The 18,790-nt window shown below is 42.5% G+C and overlaps 1 protein-coding gene across 1 annotated transcript in view; it reads right to left on the bottom strand.

Annotated features, from left to right (window-relative positions):
- Positions 1-1,157: 1,157 nt before the first annotated feature.
- Positions 1,158-18,790, bottom strand: part of dusp22a (dual specificity phosphatase 22a) — a 28,679-nt gene continuing 11,046 nt past the window's right edge. Inside the window, exons 5-7 of the mRNA XM_064992302.1 lie at positions 8,982-9,056; positions 8,715-8,886; positions 1,158-2,474 (exon numbers count right to left, since the gene is read on the bottom strand). Coding sequence (XP_064848374.1) covers positions 2,274-2,474; positions 8,715-8,886; positions 8,982-9,056 — 448 coding nt within the window. The 3' untranslated portion in view covers positions 1,158-2,273. The remainder of the gene's footprint in view (positions 2,475-8,714; positions 8,887-8,981; positions 9,057-18,790) is intronic.

Genomic DNA, 18,790 nt, shown 5'->3' with positions numbered 1-18,790 from the left:
TTATCATCATTGGGATTGAAAATTCTTGTGACATGATGTCATCGTTTTCCCTCAATGGCCTGCTTTATTTCAGACAGTCGTATGTCATTCCTGGTCCTCACCATTTCCACCACTGCCCACTCCTGCTGGTCGGTCAGCACACGGCCACCACCATGGGGTCTTCTGTCAAGTCTGACTGTAGAACAGAGTATACTGTCAATAGATCATACTGTAAGAATACAGTAACATTTTGTGAATTTACATGCATTACAGTGCCATTTACTGTAAATGTAATGACAAAGCATTGTGCATATCCTGCAGACTTACCGCTTTTCTTGGCGGAATGTTCTCATTATCAAATTGATAGTTGATCTTTTTAGATCGGGGTGAACTAATTTGGCAGCCTCTGCCATGGTAAGGCCTCTGTTTGCCACATGGTCAATGACGATGGCCCGGGCTTCATTAGACAACAGTCCTCTGACGGGGCCCATGCCCAGGTCTTTGACCTCTTAATGTTTTAAAAAACAGCCTTTTTGAGGATATGTTTTGAGTTTTGTATTAAGGGTTGTGAAATTTTATCACATACTTGCGAAACTAGTACCAAAGCAATTAAAAATCAGCGTTTCCCAAACAGCTCTAAAGCACTGACACAACTAAGTGTGAAAAAAGTTGAAGGGGGTGTAGGCTTTCAATAGGCACTGTACATGAAGGCAGGGTAAAGTGACTCGTCATCAACATAGATAATAAGAACATAAACAACATAGTAGCAGCAGCATATGTGTAGAAGTGTATGTGTGTGTGTGCGCGTGAGGGTTTTATGTGAGAGTGACAGTGTAGTGTGAGAGAGTGTAACGTGTGTATATATAGTCTTGTGAGTGTGCATAGCGTCAGGGTCAGTATGGATAGTTAATTAGTGGTTACCTGGATTATGAAGTAGTCTTGTGGCTATTTAGCAGTATTATGGCATGGGGATAGAAGCTGTTGCAGAGCCTCTTGGTACAAGAGCTGATGCTCCAGTACCATACACTTTCAAGCACAAGCTCTCTCTATCTCTTGCACACACACATGTACGTGTCGACACACACACACACATTAGTTTATTATCAAATCATAACTACTTTGGTTTGTAGCCAGCCTTATAAAATTGCTGTAAGGTTGTTTCAGTCTCAATATGCTGCTTGGGCTTCATAATAGTATTTATTAGCATATATTTTTTGGCAAACAATGAAAGTGTACATTTGAATATTAATAAAGCAGATACATACAACAGAATTTGTACCACTAAACAGTTAACAAAGATCTTAAAAATTCCCTAAAAATAAAATTATATTTATAACTTATGATAAATTGATAAGCAAATTTCCAAGGAAGATTTATGGTAGATTTTAGGAAGACCCCATATTATGACTTTGGGCTGTGATGATCCTTCATTTTACTAGCTGGAACAAGGCATTCATTTTCTATGGCAAAGCTGCTGTTATTTAAAGCTTTATCACATGCAGGTATACAGTAGCTGGATCAGTTTAAATTAGGGTGGAGAGCATCTTATGTTCATTCACATGTCCATTCAACCCTCAACACCAATCAGATCTTCCATCTAACCATGGTACCATGTAATAACATATTGATAAACATATTAATAATAATTTATTATAATGTAAAGTTAGGTGTAGGACTTTTTCCTGATCATGTGACCTAACCAGGTCCTAGTTATAGGTCTTAGGCAGATTATTACGAGAAAAAAAACTGCTAGTCCTACAATTCTTTATCTGTTTGGCCTTAAAAGTTGATCCGTTGGGTTTAGAGATGAGTTGAGGCGAGGACAGGTGAAGCCTCATGGTAGTATGTGGCTGTAAGGTCAAGGTGTTGAGGTGTGGAGGTGTTTGGACTAAGGCTTCAGTGAGCATCAGAGCTCCTGATCAGGCTGCACTAAGGTCAGTTCAGTGGTGAAGGTGACGAGGGACATGGGAGGTAGTGCAGTGGTGAGAGAGTCAGTTAGCCAATGCCCCCAAAATACCCCTATGCACTTGGGACCTGTAAGTAGTAAATAGTTACAGGCAATAGGGTGACAATTCCACCTAGTCTATCAGAGGGCAGGGTGGAGCTATTCCCATATTGCTTAGGACTAGGGTCTGGAGAATATCTTGGTCAAGAGAAATCCCTGGCCCTACACCCATCCGATCCTTTCAGATCTAAGTGCCTAGGGGTGATTTTGGGAGTAGGCCATTGTGTCACTCTCTAGGCAGGCCTGAGCTGGAGGTTGGTGGGACCAGGGAGACTCGAGGCCCCTTGGCTCATTTGTTGCCCCCAGAGCCGTTATAGGCATTGTAGGGTAGAGGGTAGACACTGGAGGCCTGGTTCATCCAGCCCTGGTCCCCTCCTCTCCTCTGGTTCTCCTGCTGCTGCTGCTCTATGTACTGGTTCAGCAGCGCTCCCACCTGCTCCTGGTCCTTAAAGGGACTGGGGCGGAAACTGGCCCTCAGCCACGCCCGGTACTGGAGAGAAGATAGACAGAAAAGACCATGTTCGATGGTTCAGCTCATTAGTGTTCTATGGTCCTCCAAGGGTGGGATGTCAGAGCAGAGTGTTCTAGTGTCAGAGCAGAGTGTTCTGGTGTCAGAGCAGAGTGTTCTGGTGTCAGAGCAGAGTGTTCTGGTGTCAGAGCAGAGTGTTCTGGTGTCAGAGCAGAGTGTTCTGGTGTCAGAGCAGAGTGTTCTGGTGTCAGAGCAGAGTGTTCTGGTGTCAGAGCAGAGTGTTCTGGTGTCAGAGCAGAGTGTTCTGGTGTCAGAGCAGAGTGTTCTGGTGTCAGATGAGATTTTCTATTGTGGTGTAGTTTACCACACTTTCTCTTGGTTTCTTTTCCTTCCTAGTAGATGGTGATAGATGTAGATAGTGGAAGCTACATAGATTGCTTAGATTGTAGCTTCCACTATCTCTAGATCAATCTCTGGGTGTGGTTGGCAAACGGACGGCAGACATTCCTGAAAATGAGGGACTTTCCTCGGCAGCTCAGAGAGCAATAAGCGGTCCAACAGCTATGACCCCAACACACTCACTCTGGCTTTAACAACATTGCTTCTGAGCTTGATCCCAACTTAAGTTCTGTGCACGGAAATCATGCATTGATGCCATTGCATGTGTAACTTGTGAAAATTCAAGTTACACATGCTGATCTCAAGATGAGATGTGACCCATGAGGAGTGTAAGTATCATATCCTTACATAGACAACGTCCTCTAAAATGGCCCAGTGTCTGCGTTTTCTGGGTTTAACGGTACACAGAGATTAGTCCTGGTGAGAGGGCCTCGAGAAGGCAGCATGGGTTGGGTGGGAAACCCCTGACAGAAGTCCCAGGTCTTTAGCCCAGAGGTCAGTGGGCCCACATAGGGACCAGTGAGAGCTGAGGAAGGGGTGGGGAAAGCTAGCTCTGAATCAGACCTTTACCAGGAACCTGCCTCCACTTCCGTCACTCCTCCTCTGACATTTCTGCTTACACAGTAGCTACAGGGCTCTCAAGCTAAAACAGATTAGGACCAGCTTAGATTGTAGTGACTGTGCAAGTGATGTCTCCCAATTCCATTGAAGCTTGTAGAAAAGTACACTTTACAAAAAAGGACTTAGGAAAATTGCAATTGGTTCAGAACAGGGCAGCATGGCTGGCCCTTGGATGTACACAGAGAACTAATATTAATCATATGCATGTCAAAACACCACTTATGGAACAGCGGGGACTGTGAAGCAATACAAACATAGGCACAGACACATGCACACACACAATAGCATATGCACTATATACGCACATGGATTTTGTACTGTATATACGTGGTAGTGGTGGAGTAGGGGCCTGATGGCACACAGTCTGAATGTATTGTAATGTTTTTATAACTGTATAAACTGCCTTAATTTTGCTGGACCCCAGGAAGAGTAGTTGCTGCCAAGGCAGCAGCTAATGGGGATCCATAATAAATCCAAATATACCAGAAATTCTATTAGACCGATATTGGTTGTTATTTCTTCTATGTCAGTCCTGGTGACTCTGTAAGTGTGACACACCATAAGTTAATTGAACACTACCCACCCCTCCTCTTGCCAGAGAGGAACCACAGCCTGTGGGACATGCTCCATCTTGCCCTTACAGTAAAGCTCTAACCATTTAGGTCAACAAGTCCAACAGATCATCTAGATTTGTGGTTTCTGGAGGGAATCCAGAAAATAACCATCTAATAATTTGTTGTGTAACACCATATATATTGTGAAATAGGATGAACTGAATGTGTCTCTGAAAGAAATATATGGAATTATGTTCCATTTCAGTAACGCAAAATGAATACAAAGAGGGAACTGTAGATTATAAGGAGACAAATTAAATGTTCACACTAGTGTGAGCCTAATGAACCTAAACATTCAGTTTCTTTTTGCTTCAGTTGTCACATACCTTTTGGCACCTGTGTGTTCACTAATCAAGATTATGCAGCTTAGATGTGTTCCACACCGCTGGGCTTCTGGTAGACAGGTGTTGAACATCTCATCATGGGCTTCTGGTAGACAGGTGTTGAACAGCTCATCATGGGCTTCTGGTAGACAGGTGTTGAACAGCTCATCATGGGCTTCTGGTAGACAGGTGTTGAACAGCTCATCATGGGCTTCTGGTAGACAGGTGTTGAACAGCTCATCATGGGCTTCTGGTAGACAGGTGTTGAACAGCTCATCATGGGCTTCTGGTCATCATGGGCTTCTGGTAGACAGGTGTTGAACAGCTCATCATGGGCTTGTGGTAGACAGGTGTTGAACAGCTCATCATGGGCTTGTGGTAGACAGGTGTTGAACAGCTCATCATGGGCTTCTGGTAGACAGGTGTTGCACATCATATCATGGGCTTCTGGTAGACAGGTGTTGCACATCATATCATGGGTTTCTGGTAGACAGGTGTTGCACATCATATCATGGGCTTCTGGTAGACAGGTGTTGCACATCATATCATGGGCTTCTGGTAGACAGGTGTTGGATGGAGTGGTGGGTGGCTACTAGTATCAATGTATAGCCAGCAATGTGATAGTTCAACAAAAGATTGTAATGCGTATTTATTTAGTGATTTTCTTATAAATAACCTATACACTACTGTAATAAATTATAGGTAAACAAACTAGTGGTCCATTATTTACGTTAGATGGGTAATCATGATATACAGTATAATGTTAATGTTATATCAAAATAGTGTTACAGACTTCCTGTCATAAATGCAGGAGTTCCAGATGAACCAAGACAGTTCCCATGTCTGGTAAAGGAGAAGAGTTGTGTTCAGGTGTGTCACTGTGAAGTATGTTTCCTCCCACACAACCGTCAGGTGTCACAGCGACTCCCACACATGACCTCTATCCATAACCAGCCATACAATATACTCAAACCTCTTTAAAAGAACATGCACTGTGTTACAAAAATGCACACCATGGAAGGTACAATGAACAGTTAGACTACACACGATAAGGACAGACGGGAGACTTGAGTCCCAAACCCAGCTTTGAGTCAGACTCTCCACCATTCCTTTACCAGTTTTCACTTCCGGATCATCAATTCATGACAAAAGGGATTACTCAAAATTGGAACAAATGTCAATTTCAGTTTTGTTTGCTTGAAAATGTCTCTCAGCTTTGAATCCATTCAAAGTAAGTCAGTCAAAACTGCGAAACAATGACCTGGACACAACATCTAAAGACACTATCACACTTACTGAACCTTACACAACAAAACACCCACGTGATAATGCATTTATAATCATTTTTAAACAACAGACATGCTGTAGTTGTATCAGTGTTTTTGGCAAAGTGTTGTGAAATGAAAAAAATATAAATATCGATCAACCCTATATACAATACTAGATAAAACTATTGGTATGACAATATCAAATTCTCTAAGACACAGTCATGGGAAAAGCATGAAGAAAGGAATCACATTTCCCCTTTGATCCTCAAAATCACTGTCAACTCAACCAAACAATAAGAAAACAACCATTTTTTTCTTCTGTGAAGACATTTTGCAAGCCTCTGACAGTAATTACAGTCATGTGATGGTTAGTACCAGGCTAATGCAATTTCAGCAAGCCCCTCCAGTTCCCCTTCTGTATACAACACACACGTGTTGAGTACCACTGGCTGGGTGCATGTCATCAGCTAGAGAAACAAAGCCCTTCTCAGCAACCTCCATACACAGCTCTTTTTGCAGCATGTTCTATAAACGTGTGTGTGTGTGTGTGTGTGTGTGTGTGTGTGTGTGTGTGTGTGTGTGTACATGTGAAATGATGTTTGACAGGTTTGAAGTCTGATGTGTGTGGAAATAGCTGCCCCACAACAGGAAAGTCATTTTCTCACCCCACTACATCTTGTGTGAATAATATGCAGATGGGGCTGACTGACAACACAGATACTCACTTTGAAACCAGCAAACACTTTAATGTAGGTCTAGTGACATGAGACTGAAGGAGGTTGAAGTCACGGTTAATATACACGATGGTGGTACTTCTAATTAAATAACATGTATTTCTGGTGGACCAGACAAAAATCACATAGTAGTAGTTTACACAGGATCTAATAGTCTTTCATTGGCCTCAATACATCGAAGTTAGTTGTCTTCTGTTTGCCTAGATACATCGAGGGTTCATAACCCACCTCAGGCATAACAGCAAGTCCAGACAAGCCATCAGTCATCACAGAGATCATCACAGAGATCATCTCCCAGTATGATGAGTTTAGGAAGATCCCTGGTAGGTCATATAAAGTTGAGACAGGCAACCAGGAAGGATGGGCTCCAGGTTTACTGTCAGAGACCCACCTCCATCTACAGAAGTGAAAGTAAACCAAAAGTATGAACCTGACAGGGCAGGAGTGGCCTTATAAAAAACAGCTGCATCATTAACTGATAGCAGCTGAATGATGACACATTCCTGTGACTCTGTACTATGAGTGGGAGTAAGCTAACAGTTTGGCTTCCGAGTGGGTGTTAGAGAAAAGGTGGGCCTTAACCAGCATTCTTCTTACTCATTGAAATTGTTTACCGTTGATAGGCCTGAACTATGCAAGTCTAAATATTACGCCTGAGCTGTGTTACAGGCTGTTTTTCTGCCCACTTTGAATTGTGGGAAGCTGTAGAATAATAATAATTTGGGGTTGCTTATATTTGTCCTGTTATTTGTTGCATATCCCAACTCCTCCTTGCTCAAGGGCACAGTGAGTATATTTTTGTTGTTAGGGGACATCATTATGTTATCTATACAGGGTGTGTGTATGTATATTGTGTTTCAATTAGAGGTCAACCGATTATGATTTTTCAACGCCGAAACCGATATCGATTATTGGAGGACCAAAAAAGCTGATACCGATTAATCTGACAATTTTTTAAATTTGTAATAATGACAATTACAACAATACTGAATTAACACTTATTTTAACTTAATATAATACATCAATAAAATCAATTTAGCCTCAAGTAAATAATGAAACATGTTCAATTTAGTTTAAATAATGCAAAAACAAAGTGTTGGAGAAGAAAGTAAAAGTGCAATATGTGCTATGTAAGAAAGCAAACGTTTCAGTTCCTTGCTCAGAACATGAGAACATATGGTTGTTTCTTATAACATGAGTCTTCAATATTCCCAGGTAAGAAGTTTTTAGTTAGAGTTATTATAGGAATTATAGAACTATTTCTCTCTATTCCATTTGTATTTCATATACCTTTGACTATTGGATGTTCTAATAGGTACTTTAGTATTGCCAGCCTAATCTCAGGAGTTGATAGGCTTGAAGTCATAAACAGCACTGTGCATCCCAGCATTGCTAAGAGCTGCTGTTTGAATGAATGCTTACGAGCCTGTTGCTGCCTACGACTGCTCAGTCACTGCTCTATCAAATCATATACTTAATTATAATATAATAAACAAAAATACGAGCCTTTGGTCATTAATATGGTCAAATCCGGAAACTATCATTTTGAAAACAAAACGTTTATTCTTTCAATGAAATACGGAACCGTTCTGCTAACTAGCTAGCCATTTCACTTCGGTTACACCAGCCTCATCTCGGGAGTTGATAGGCTTGAAGTCATAAACAGCGCAATGTTTGACGCACAACGAAGAGCTGCTGGCAAAACGCACGAAAGTGCTGTTTGAAAGAATGTTTACACGCCTGCTTCTGCCTACCACCGCTCAGTCAGATACTTGTATGCTCAGTCAGATTATATGCAACGCAGGACACACTAGATAATATCTAGTAATATCATCAACCATGTGTAGTTAACTAGTGATTATGATTGATTGTTTTTTATAAGATAAGTTTAATGCTAGCTAGCAACTTACCTTGGCTTACTGCATTCGCGTAACAAGCAGTCTCCTTGTGGAGTGCAACGAGAGAGAGGCAGGTCGTTATTGCGTTGGACTAGTTAACTGTAAGGTTGCAAGATTGGTTCCCCGAGCTGACAAGGTGAAAATCTGTCGTTCTGCCCCTGAACAAGGCAGTTAACCCACCGTTCCTAGGCCGTCATTGAAAATAAGAATGTGTTCTTAACTGACTTGCCTAGTAAAATAAAGGTAGAAAAAAATAGAACAAAAAAGACAAAAAGAAAAAAATTTGCAAATCGACACCCAAAAATACAGAATTCCGATTGTTATGAAAACTTAAAATCGGCCCTAATTAAATTGGCCATTCCGATTAATCGGTTGACCTCTAGTTTCAATGTGTGTGTACCTACCTCTGTGACTTGGTTCATCTGGTACTCCTGTAGTTGCTGTTGGAAGCCATAGTTCGGGCCTACGAAGGAACGCACGGCTTTGACAGCCGACAGACACTCCTCCCAGCTGTAGGTGGTGACGGTCATCAGGTATGCCACCACCATGGTAGTACTACGGGACACACCGGCCAGGCTGCATTATGGGACAGGGACATGGAGAGCATAGTCATGAGGGGTCAGGTACGGTCAACAGAAAGTTAGTGGTTTATGGTTAGGTGGTATACGTACCAGTGCACCAGACAGGCCCCTCCATTTAGACGACATTCGTGGATGAACCTGATGCTCTCTTTGAAATGCTGTGACCTGCAAAGACAAAACCACATGGCCTTATAGGTACAAGTACATAATAAACAGTGTAGTCTAAAAAGTGTATCACTGATCATATCAGGATGTGGATCGTCTTGTCATATGTGAGACTAGGGCTGTTAAGATGACCAGATTTCCGCCACACTGGTGGTCATGACTCATGACCATTTAGTCACAGTAATTAGGTTTCTCCAAGCTCTGATGCTTCCAATGGTCATTAGTAGCCTACCTAACTTGCTAACTGCCTGGAACTCAGCACTCTATTGTCCCTCTAATCACTCTGACATCAATGCAAATTAAAACATCTAAATCAAACACTTAATGAGAGCCCATGAGCTCATGTTGTGCAACATTTCTACAGGCTATGCAATTGCATGAGAAAACAGAGTGATGGCCTCTATTAGAAAGAGGAAGATCACATCAGCTTTCTATAGGCTAGGCTAACTATCTTTATTTCTCAACGTTCCTAATACTAAGCAAATTGATTAAATTTACAACAGGAGTACAGCCTACCTGGCTGGCATGGAAATAAACCACGGGGAAAAGCCTCCTCCATTCACTATTTAAGTGCATAGATGACATGGATTTTTCCCCCTGACCCTGTTTCGAGACAGGGGTATGATAAATAAAAATTTCCCACATATATTATTTAGTATATGTAAAGACATGATTAAATCAAGAATAGTCTAATGGGTGACAATATTAGCTTATTACTTGTGAATGATGCCCAGATTAAAGCAAGAAACAGCGCATGCCTTTTTTGGGGGACTTTTTCCAAATCATAGTTGCACACCTCATGTAGCCTAGCCCATAGGCCTATATGTTTTGATAAGGATGGTATCACAACTGAAGTGGCCAAATAACTTCTTAAAATTAAGCACATGAATCCGTTTTACAAGGGGTGTAGAATTTAACTGGCATACATAAGCAGCGCGTGAGTTTCAAGTTTGGGGAAAATCATTTTTCACCATAAAAATTCACTTCTATAATAAAAGCATTACATTCATAAATCGCATTTGCAGTCACTTTTGAGAATGGTGTTTTCCTGCTAATGGAAGATTTGCGTTTTTAGCCTACTACGGTGTGCACATTGCTGGGCTTATAATGTGAAGAAATATCCTTACAGTTTATCAACATTTTAAGCAAAATTTTCAGGAGAAGTGAATTATAATTATTACATTCAGCCCAAGGGCACAATGGCCACTTACCTCAAAATACATAGATTTTTGGCATTACAGCCACACAAGGGGGATGCCACCGGAAAATTCTATGCATTATCAAGTGCTTGTCAAATTATGAATGAGAGACTGGTGAAGTGTACAGCTTGTGCAAGAAAACAAAGCAGAGCTTATGCCTTTCATGCAACTTTCTTCAAATCATCATTAGAGTCGCATCATGCAGCCTAAGAATGTATTAAGCATCAGAACAGATAACACATTGTTTGTATCACAACCAAAGTTACATAAATAACTGGAAATCAAGTATTTAGGAGTACCTGTTTCTTTGTTAACCGCTCAACACAGAATAACTGCATATGCATTCCTTTAAAATGTTGAGAAAATATCCTTTCTATTTTATTCAGCTATGTTGAATTGTATTCTTCATACTAAACAGTTAACCCACTGTTCCTAGGCCGTCATTGAAAATAAGAATTTGTTCTTAACTGTCTTGCCTAGTTAAATAAAAAGGTAAATACTATACAATAATGTTAAACAATTCCACAAGCAAATCTTGTCTGCTAAATAATCTAGTGTAGCCCACAGACGGTCAGTTAATTAACGGTCAATTACTTGACAATCACCGGCTGACAAAATGTCACGACCGTCACAGCCCTCGGTGAGACCAGATCTATAACTATATAAATAGATTTCAGGTCACATTTTATGGGATATGAGAAAGAACAGTAAGAAGTGAAACTAAGGTGTAAAAGTCATCTGGACCCCATCTCTGCACAGCACAAGTTCCTTCAATCCGTTTCATCTTAGTCATGATGTCCAGATAGATACAGTGGTGCATAAAACTATTTAGTCAGCCACCAATTGTGCAAGTTCTCCCACTTAAAAATATGAGAGGCTTGTCATTTTCATCATAGGTACATTTCAACTATGACAGACAAAATGAGAAAAAAATATCCAGAAAATCACATTGTAGGATTGTTTATGAATTTATTTGCAAATTATGGTGGAAAATAAGTATTTGGTCACCTATAAGCAAGATTTGTCTCTCACAGACCTGTAACTTCTTCTTAAGGAGGCTCCTCTGTCCTCCACTCGTTACCTGTATTAATGGCACCTGTTTGAACTTGTTATCAGTATAAAAGACACCTGTCCACAACCTCAAACAGTCACACTCCAAACTCCACTATGGCCAAGACCAAAGAGCTGTCAAAGGACACCAGAAACAAAATTGTAGACCTGCACCAGGCTGGGAAGACTGAATCTGCAATAGGTAAGCAGTTTGGTTTGAAGAAATCAACTGTGGGAGAAATTATTAGGAAATGGAAGACATACAAGACCACTGATAATCTCCCTCGATCTGGGGCTCCACGCAATATCTCACCCCGTGGGGTCAAAATGATCACAAGAACGGTGAGCAAAAATCCCAGAACCACTCTGGGGGACCTAGTGAATGACCTGCAGAGAGCTGGGACCAAAGTAACAAAGCCTACCATCAGCAAGGGCATTGAAGATGAAACGTGGCTGGGTCTTTCAGCATGACAATGATCCCAAACACACCGCCCGGGCAATGAAGGAGTGGCTTCGTAAGAAGCATTTCAAGGTCCTGGAGTGGCCTCGCCAGTCTCCAGATCTCAACCCCATAAAAAAACTTGAGGGAGTTGAAAGTCCGTGTTGCCCAGCAACAGCCCCAAAACATCACTGCTCTAGAGGAGATCTGCATGGAGGAATGGGCCAAAATACCAGCAACAGTGTGTGAAAACCTTGTGAAGACTTACAGAAATGTTTGACCTCTGTCATTGCCAACAAAGGGTATATAACAAAGTATTGAGATAAACTTTTGTTATTGTCCCAATACTTATTTTCCACCATAATTTGCAAATAAATTCATTAAAAATCCTACAATGTGATTTTCTGGATTTTTTTCTTCTCATTGTCTGTCATAGTTGAAATGTACCTATGATGAAAATTACAGGCCTCTCTCATCTTGTTAAGTGGGAGAACTTGCACATTTGGTGGCTGACTAAATACTTTTTTTGCCCCACTGTACCTGTCCTGTCTTATACCCAAGTAACCATGTATCTGTGTCCAATCATCACATCACTGGGAAGTCTCAGGGCATATTTTGCAGATGCTCTTATCTAGAACTACTTACATTTGTGCATTAATCTTAAGATAGCCATTGTTGGTGAGACAACATCACAATTGTATCAAGTACATTGTCCCTCAAAGTATTGATCAGCAAAGTCAGTGCTAGTAGGAAAAGACACATAACGATGTTATGGAGGGGGAAGGGATGGGTAGCTTACTCTCGAGATGGTGGTGGAAGTGATCTCTCCTATACAGTTGTCTTGTTTAGTAGCACTCTCCACTGGACACTACTAGGAGAACCTAGAAGTATTTTCTATTCAACTTCCACTGTCATCCAAGAAAGTCATAATATCTCTCATACAACCCATTGGTTTGTCAATTCATGCACCTTTGTAGGACTGAGGTAATGAGAGTATAGGGGACTCCTATACTGCTTCCCCTCCAAGACTTTACAACCACTATCATTCAATCTTTAGAGATCATCTTTTCATGTAGATCAATACAGCATATACCCCAATTAACATTCTCCTTTCTGTCTACCCTAAACTGTTTTTTGGTGTTGGTGGATGACTACCACTCCAAACACTATTGGGAAATAGTACTGAAGCATTGCGCAATAGGAGAGTCATATGGTGGGGAGCATTGTCCTATAACAGCAAAGGCTGCTTGGTTACCCAACCAACTCAACAGCCAGGGGCTAAAATAGATGGATTGCACGTTCCCTCCTCACTTGGAGCCAAACTCTTGCTGAATGATGTCTCCTCAGCACTTTCCTAATTATTTCTGGTCCAGCAGTTTCCGGCTATTTTGTTAAATGTGCAGAAATGTATTAGGTGCAGAGTATTTTGACAGGCTGAACTCCAAATCAAAACAAAAATAATTAGGATCTTACACTGAGTATACAAAACATTAAGAACACCTGCTCTTTCCATGACAGACTGACCAGGTGAAAGCTATGATCCCTTATTGATGTCACTTGATTGAATCCAATTCAATCAGTGTAGATGAAGGGGCGGAGACAGGCTAAAGAAAGATTCTTAAGCCTTGAGACACAGATTGTGTCTGTGTGCCATTCAGAGGGTGAATGGGCAAGAAACAAATAGTGCCTTTGAAAGGGGTATGGTAGTAGGTGCCAAGTCCACCTGTATCAAGAACTGTACCAGTGTCAAGAACTGTACCAGTGTCAAGAACTGTACCAGTGTCAAGAACTGCAATGGGCGGGTTGGTATACTCAGTGTATATTTAACCGAGGAGGTGTGATATATGGCCAATATACCACGGCTAACGTCTGTTCTTAGGCACAGCGCATCGCAGTGCCTGGACACAGCCCTTAGCCGTGGTATATTGGCCATATATCACAACCCCCAAGGTGCCTTATTGCTATTATAAACTGGTTACCAATGTAATTAGAGCAGTACAAATACATGTTTTGTCATACACGTGGTATACGGTCTGATATACCACAGCTGTCAGCCAAATCAGCATTCAGGGCTCGAACCACCCATATTAAAATCACAAATGAAGGACAGTGGCAAACTGTATGGTTGTATCCAAACAAAGACTCTGTGGTTCTTTAGTTTTGTGATATCTGGTAACTGAAGATAAAGCACCTGATTCTAATTATATTTCTTGGTTCTTGAGTGTTTAATAAAACATCACAAAGTGAGGGTCAGGTCCGCATCCTACCACAATCATTTGACACACTCGGACTCATCAGGAGCTCACAGATATTTATTTATTTCACCTTTATTTAACCAGGTAGGCCAGTTGAAAACAAGTTCTCATTTACAACTACGACCTGGCCAAGATAAAGCAAAGCAGTGCGACAAAAACAACAGAGTTACACATAAAGTCCTAGCCCCTAGGGCCCCTAGCCATGCCAGTCCCCGGCCTGGTCTCTAAAAGCGGGGAACAGGGGGACGTGATGAAACCAGCGGGACGACCGTTAGCCCTGTTTTCCCAGCCTAGGGATTGTGACAGAGAGGGACTATAATAGACCTGGTGACCGAGGCACAGCAGGATGTCACAGCAAGGCTTCCTTCCTGCTGCCTGCAGACCAGTTGGTTGCGACAGGGGGGGGGGTCAGAGGCCCCCAACCCAACAACAACATCCCCTCCTCACCTCATCCTCAACCTCCAACCACCCTCATCATCATCACTCCTTTTCCTCTGAGAAGACAAGTGACTGACAGACTGACTGAGTTATGCTCTGCTTGCGGAGGTTTAAAAAAATACTTGTTAGTCGCCAAAGTTACGGAGCATGCCTTTAACACTAGTGTCTGTCTCTTTCTGACTGACTGGCAACCAGGGTGTTTCTGTCCAGGTATGAAAAGCAGGGTAGGACATTCCACCCTGGTAGTTATCCTTACTGCGCTACACAGCGTGCTACAATACTAATGTAATGAGCAGTAATTCATGTGGACAGTGGATACAGAACAAACTCAACAGATGGTGCAGGTCATAGGTGCCAGGGAAGTAGCTAGCTCTCATTTATAGGAGCTCTAATAGTGGTGCATGGCACAAAGGTTATGAGTATGACTAAAGACTAGGGTTGAATAGCGGGTATTGGGTTACTGAGATTTACCGCCCAAACCAACTCCCTTTTCCTGGAGTAAATAACGGTGAGAAACCGGTAAATTTTAATAAATGATTTATATGAACAGCATGCAGTGAAATGGAACTGTTACATTATAAGCGATACTGATACAGTACTGTCTTTTATCGATGGCGGTTATGATATTGTTTAGTACCTTGAGCGAGACTGAGGTGCTCCCGTGACCAGCTTGAAAACCGGATTGCACAGCGGAGAAGGTATGGTGGTATTCGAAATGGTCAGTGATCTGTTTGTTAACTTGGCTTTCGAAGACTGGCAGGGCAGGATGGATATAGGTCTGCAACAGTTTGGGTCTAGAGTGTCACCCTCTTTGAAGACGGGGATGACCGCGGCAGCTTTCCAAATCTTTGAGAATCTCAGGATGATACGAAAGAGAGGTTGAACAGACTAGTAATAGGGGTTGCAACAATGGCGGCTGATAAATTTAGAAAGAGGGTCCAGATTGTCTAGCCCAGCTGATTTGTACAGGTCCAGGTTTTGCAGCTCTTTCAGAACATCTGCTATCTGGATTTGGTTGAAGGAGAAATGGGGAGACTTGGGCAAGTAGCTGCAGGGGGTGCGGAGCTGTTGGCCGGGGTTGGGGTAGCCAGGAGGAAACATGGCCAGCCGTAGAGAAATGCTTATTGAAATTCTCAATTATCGTGGATTTGTCAGTGGTGACAGTGTTTCCTAGCCTCGGTGCAGTGGGAAGCTGTGGGAGGTGCTCTTATTCTCCATGGACTTTACAGTGTCCCAAAACATTTTGGAGTTACAGGATGCAAATTTCTGTTTGAAAAAGCTAGCCTTTGCTTTCCTAACTGACTGTGTGTATCGGTTCCTGACTTCCCTGAAAAGTTGCATATCGCAGGTACTATTCGATGCTAATGCAGTACACCACAGGATATTTTTGTGCTGGTTGAGGGAAGGGCTATATCTGTTCTTAGTTATACATTTTGAAAGGGGCATGCTTATTGAAGATGGTGAGGAAATTACTTTTAAAAGAACAACCAGGCATCCTCTACTGACGGGATGAGGTCAATATCCTTCCAGGATACCCGGGCCAGGTCAATTAGAAAGGCCTGCTCTCTGAAGTGTTTTAGGGAGCGATTGACAGTGATGAGGGGTGGTCGTTTGACCGCGGACCCATAACGGATGCAGTCAATGAGGCTGTGATCGCTAAGATCCTGATTGAAAATGGCAGAGGTGTATTTGGAGGGCAAGTTGGTCAGGATATCTATGAGGGTGCCCATGTTTACGGATTTAGGGTTGTACCTGGTGGGTTCCTAATTTATGTGAGATTGAGGGCATCTAGTTTAGATTGTATGGAGGCCAGGGTGATAAGCATATCCCAGTTTAGGTCACCTAACAGAACGAACTCTGGAGATAGATAGGGGGGAATCAATTCAAATATAGTGTCCAGGGCACAGCTGGGAGCTGAGGGGGTTCTATAACAGGTGGCAACAGTGAGAGACTTATTTCTGGAGAGATTAATTTTTAAAATTAGAAGCTCAAACTATTTGGGCATAGACCTGGAAAGTATGACAGAACTTTGCAGGCTCTCTCTGCAGTAGATTGCAACTCCTCCCCCTTTGGCAGTTCTATCTTGACGGAAAATGTTGTAATTGGGGATGGAAATCTTAAGAGTTTTTGGTGGCCTTCCTAAGCCAGGATTCAGACATGGCAAGGACATCAGGGTTGGCGGAGTGTGCAAAAGCAGTGAGAAAACAAGGAGGCTTCTGATGTTAACATGCATGAAACCAAGGCTCAAGTCAACAAATGAAAGCACCTGGGGACACACAGGGCCTCGGTTAACCGCTACGTCACCCGAGGAACAGAGGGGGAATAGGATGAGGGTACGGCTGAAGGCTATCAAAACTGGTCGTCTAGTGCGTTGGGGACAGAGAATAAAAGGAGCAGATTCCTGGGCGTGGCAGGATAGATTCAGGGCATAATGTACAGACAGGGGTAGGGTGCAGGTACAGTGGAGGTAAACCTAGGGATTGAGTGACGATAAGAGGTTGCATCTCTGAAGGCACCAGTTATGCTAGGTGAGGTCATTGCATGTGGGAGGTGGGGCAAAAGAGCTATCTGAGGCATGTTGAGTGGGACTAGGGGCTCCGTAGTAAAATAAAACAATGATAACTACCCTAAACAACAGTTTGCAAGACATATGGACATTAGAGAGAGACATAAAGTGAGGCATAAAGCAATCACAGGTGTTGATTGGGAGAGCTAGCTAAGACAATAACGGGTAAGACAACAGCTAATCAGCTAAGACAACCACAACAGGTAAAAAGGCGATGAATGGGCAGAGAGCGTCAGTTAACTACACGCAGAGCCTGAGTTTGAGGCTGGGGCCGACAAACAAACAAAATAAACTAAATGGAGTACCGTGATTAATGAACAGTCCAGCAGGCATCAGCTATGTAGCCAAGTGATCACAGGGTGCAGTGAACAGCAATAGATGAAACAGGGACGCCGTTAGGTAATTGTTACTGCAAGCGGGAGACACGGCATTCATAAAGTTAGCAGGCCGGGGCTAGCAGAAGCGTCTACACCGACATTCGGCAAAGGCCGGTTGAGGGCACATCGGACGGAATTACGTCGGTGGACCAGTCGTGATGGATCGGCGGGGCTCCGTGTCGACAAAGGGTCCAGGCCAATTGGCAAAAGAGGTAGTGTAGCAATTCTGTTTGCTAGCCGGGAGAAAGCGTTAGCCACTATAGCGTCTCGGTAGCAGCGAGCTAAATAAATAATCATAACATTTAAAAATATATAAATATAAAAATACATACAAAAATAAGACTCAAATATCAAAAAGAAGTAAAAGACAAATAGAAACAAAATTGTGTTGATTTGGCACTTGAGCATCAATACATAACCCATCCCCCAACACTGTCAACCAAGAATCAAGACTAAACCAATTCACCTTGGTGGTGTGCAGACTGGTTTTATAGTATTCTTAACGCTTTCACCACAAACAAGAAGAAAATGCAACAAATTGTCCGTGAAACTATATATTCACAGTGTTATGAAGGAATTGTGGTTTATTTGGTAGCATCTCGTAGTGTGATTGACTTTACTGATTGCATTTGTACTGTACAAAGTTAGAGGTGTCCTATTTGATAGGGGGAATCTATCTCGGGCTTCCAGTGGGGAGACCTTTTATTATTATTTTACCTTTATTTAACTAGGCAAGTCAGTAAAGAACAAATTCTTATTTTCAATGACGGCCTAGGAACAGTGGGTTAACTGCCTGTTCAGGGGCAGAACGACAGATTTGTACCTTGTCAGCTCGGGGGTTTGAACTTGCAACCTTCCGGTTACTAGTCCACCGCTCTAACCACTAGGCTACCCTGCCGCCCCAAGGACAACCTACCCCCAACAACCTCCCCATCTCGTACTTCTGAGTGGGAGACCTTCCATGGCAGTAGCCTGCCTAGCTCACAAACGAGAATCAGGGTGCCCAGTCCAACAAGGTTAATTGATCCACAGTCCCAAACGGTGACATGATATCATTGACGTGACGTGCAAAGGAGCGATAGAAAACCGATCACTCAAATGTCACCATTCCGTTTTTTTGTGCGGGCGCCCCGTGCCACGCCCGGCAAGATGCCGTCCTGGGCGGCTGCCCATGTCGCCTATACCTAAATCCGCCACTGCATAATCGCATTTGCATTCACTTTTGATAATGGTGTTTTCCTGCTAATGGAACATTCCCGCTTATAGCCTACTACCATGTGCACATTGCTGTGCTTGTAATGTGAAAAACTTGGCTAATAGTTTATCAACATTTTACCCAAAACATTCTGATCAGTTGCGTCCGGCACATTGCTTAAAACAGGTTTTTTGATGCTAGTGGTTGGATTCAAC

Source organism: Oncorhynchus masou, chromosome 2 (genome assembly GCF_036934945.1).
Source record: "Oncorhynchus masou masou isolate Uvic2021 chromosome 2, UVic_Omas_1.1, whole genome shotgun sequence".
In the NCBI taxonomy this organism is placed as follows: Eukaryota; Metazoa; Chordata; class Actinopteri; order Salmoniformes; family Salmonidae; genus Oncorhynchus; species Oncorhynchus masou.
This window is presented reverse-complemented; position numbering and strand designations above follow the sequence as displayed.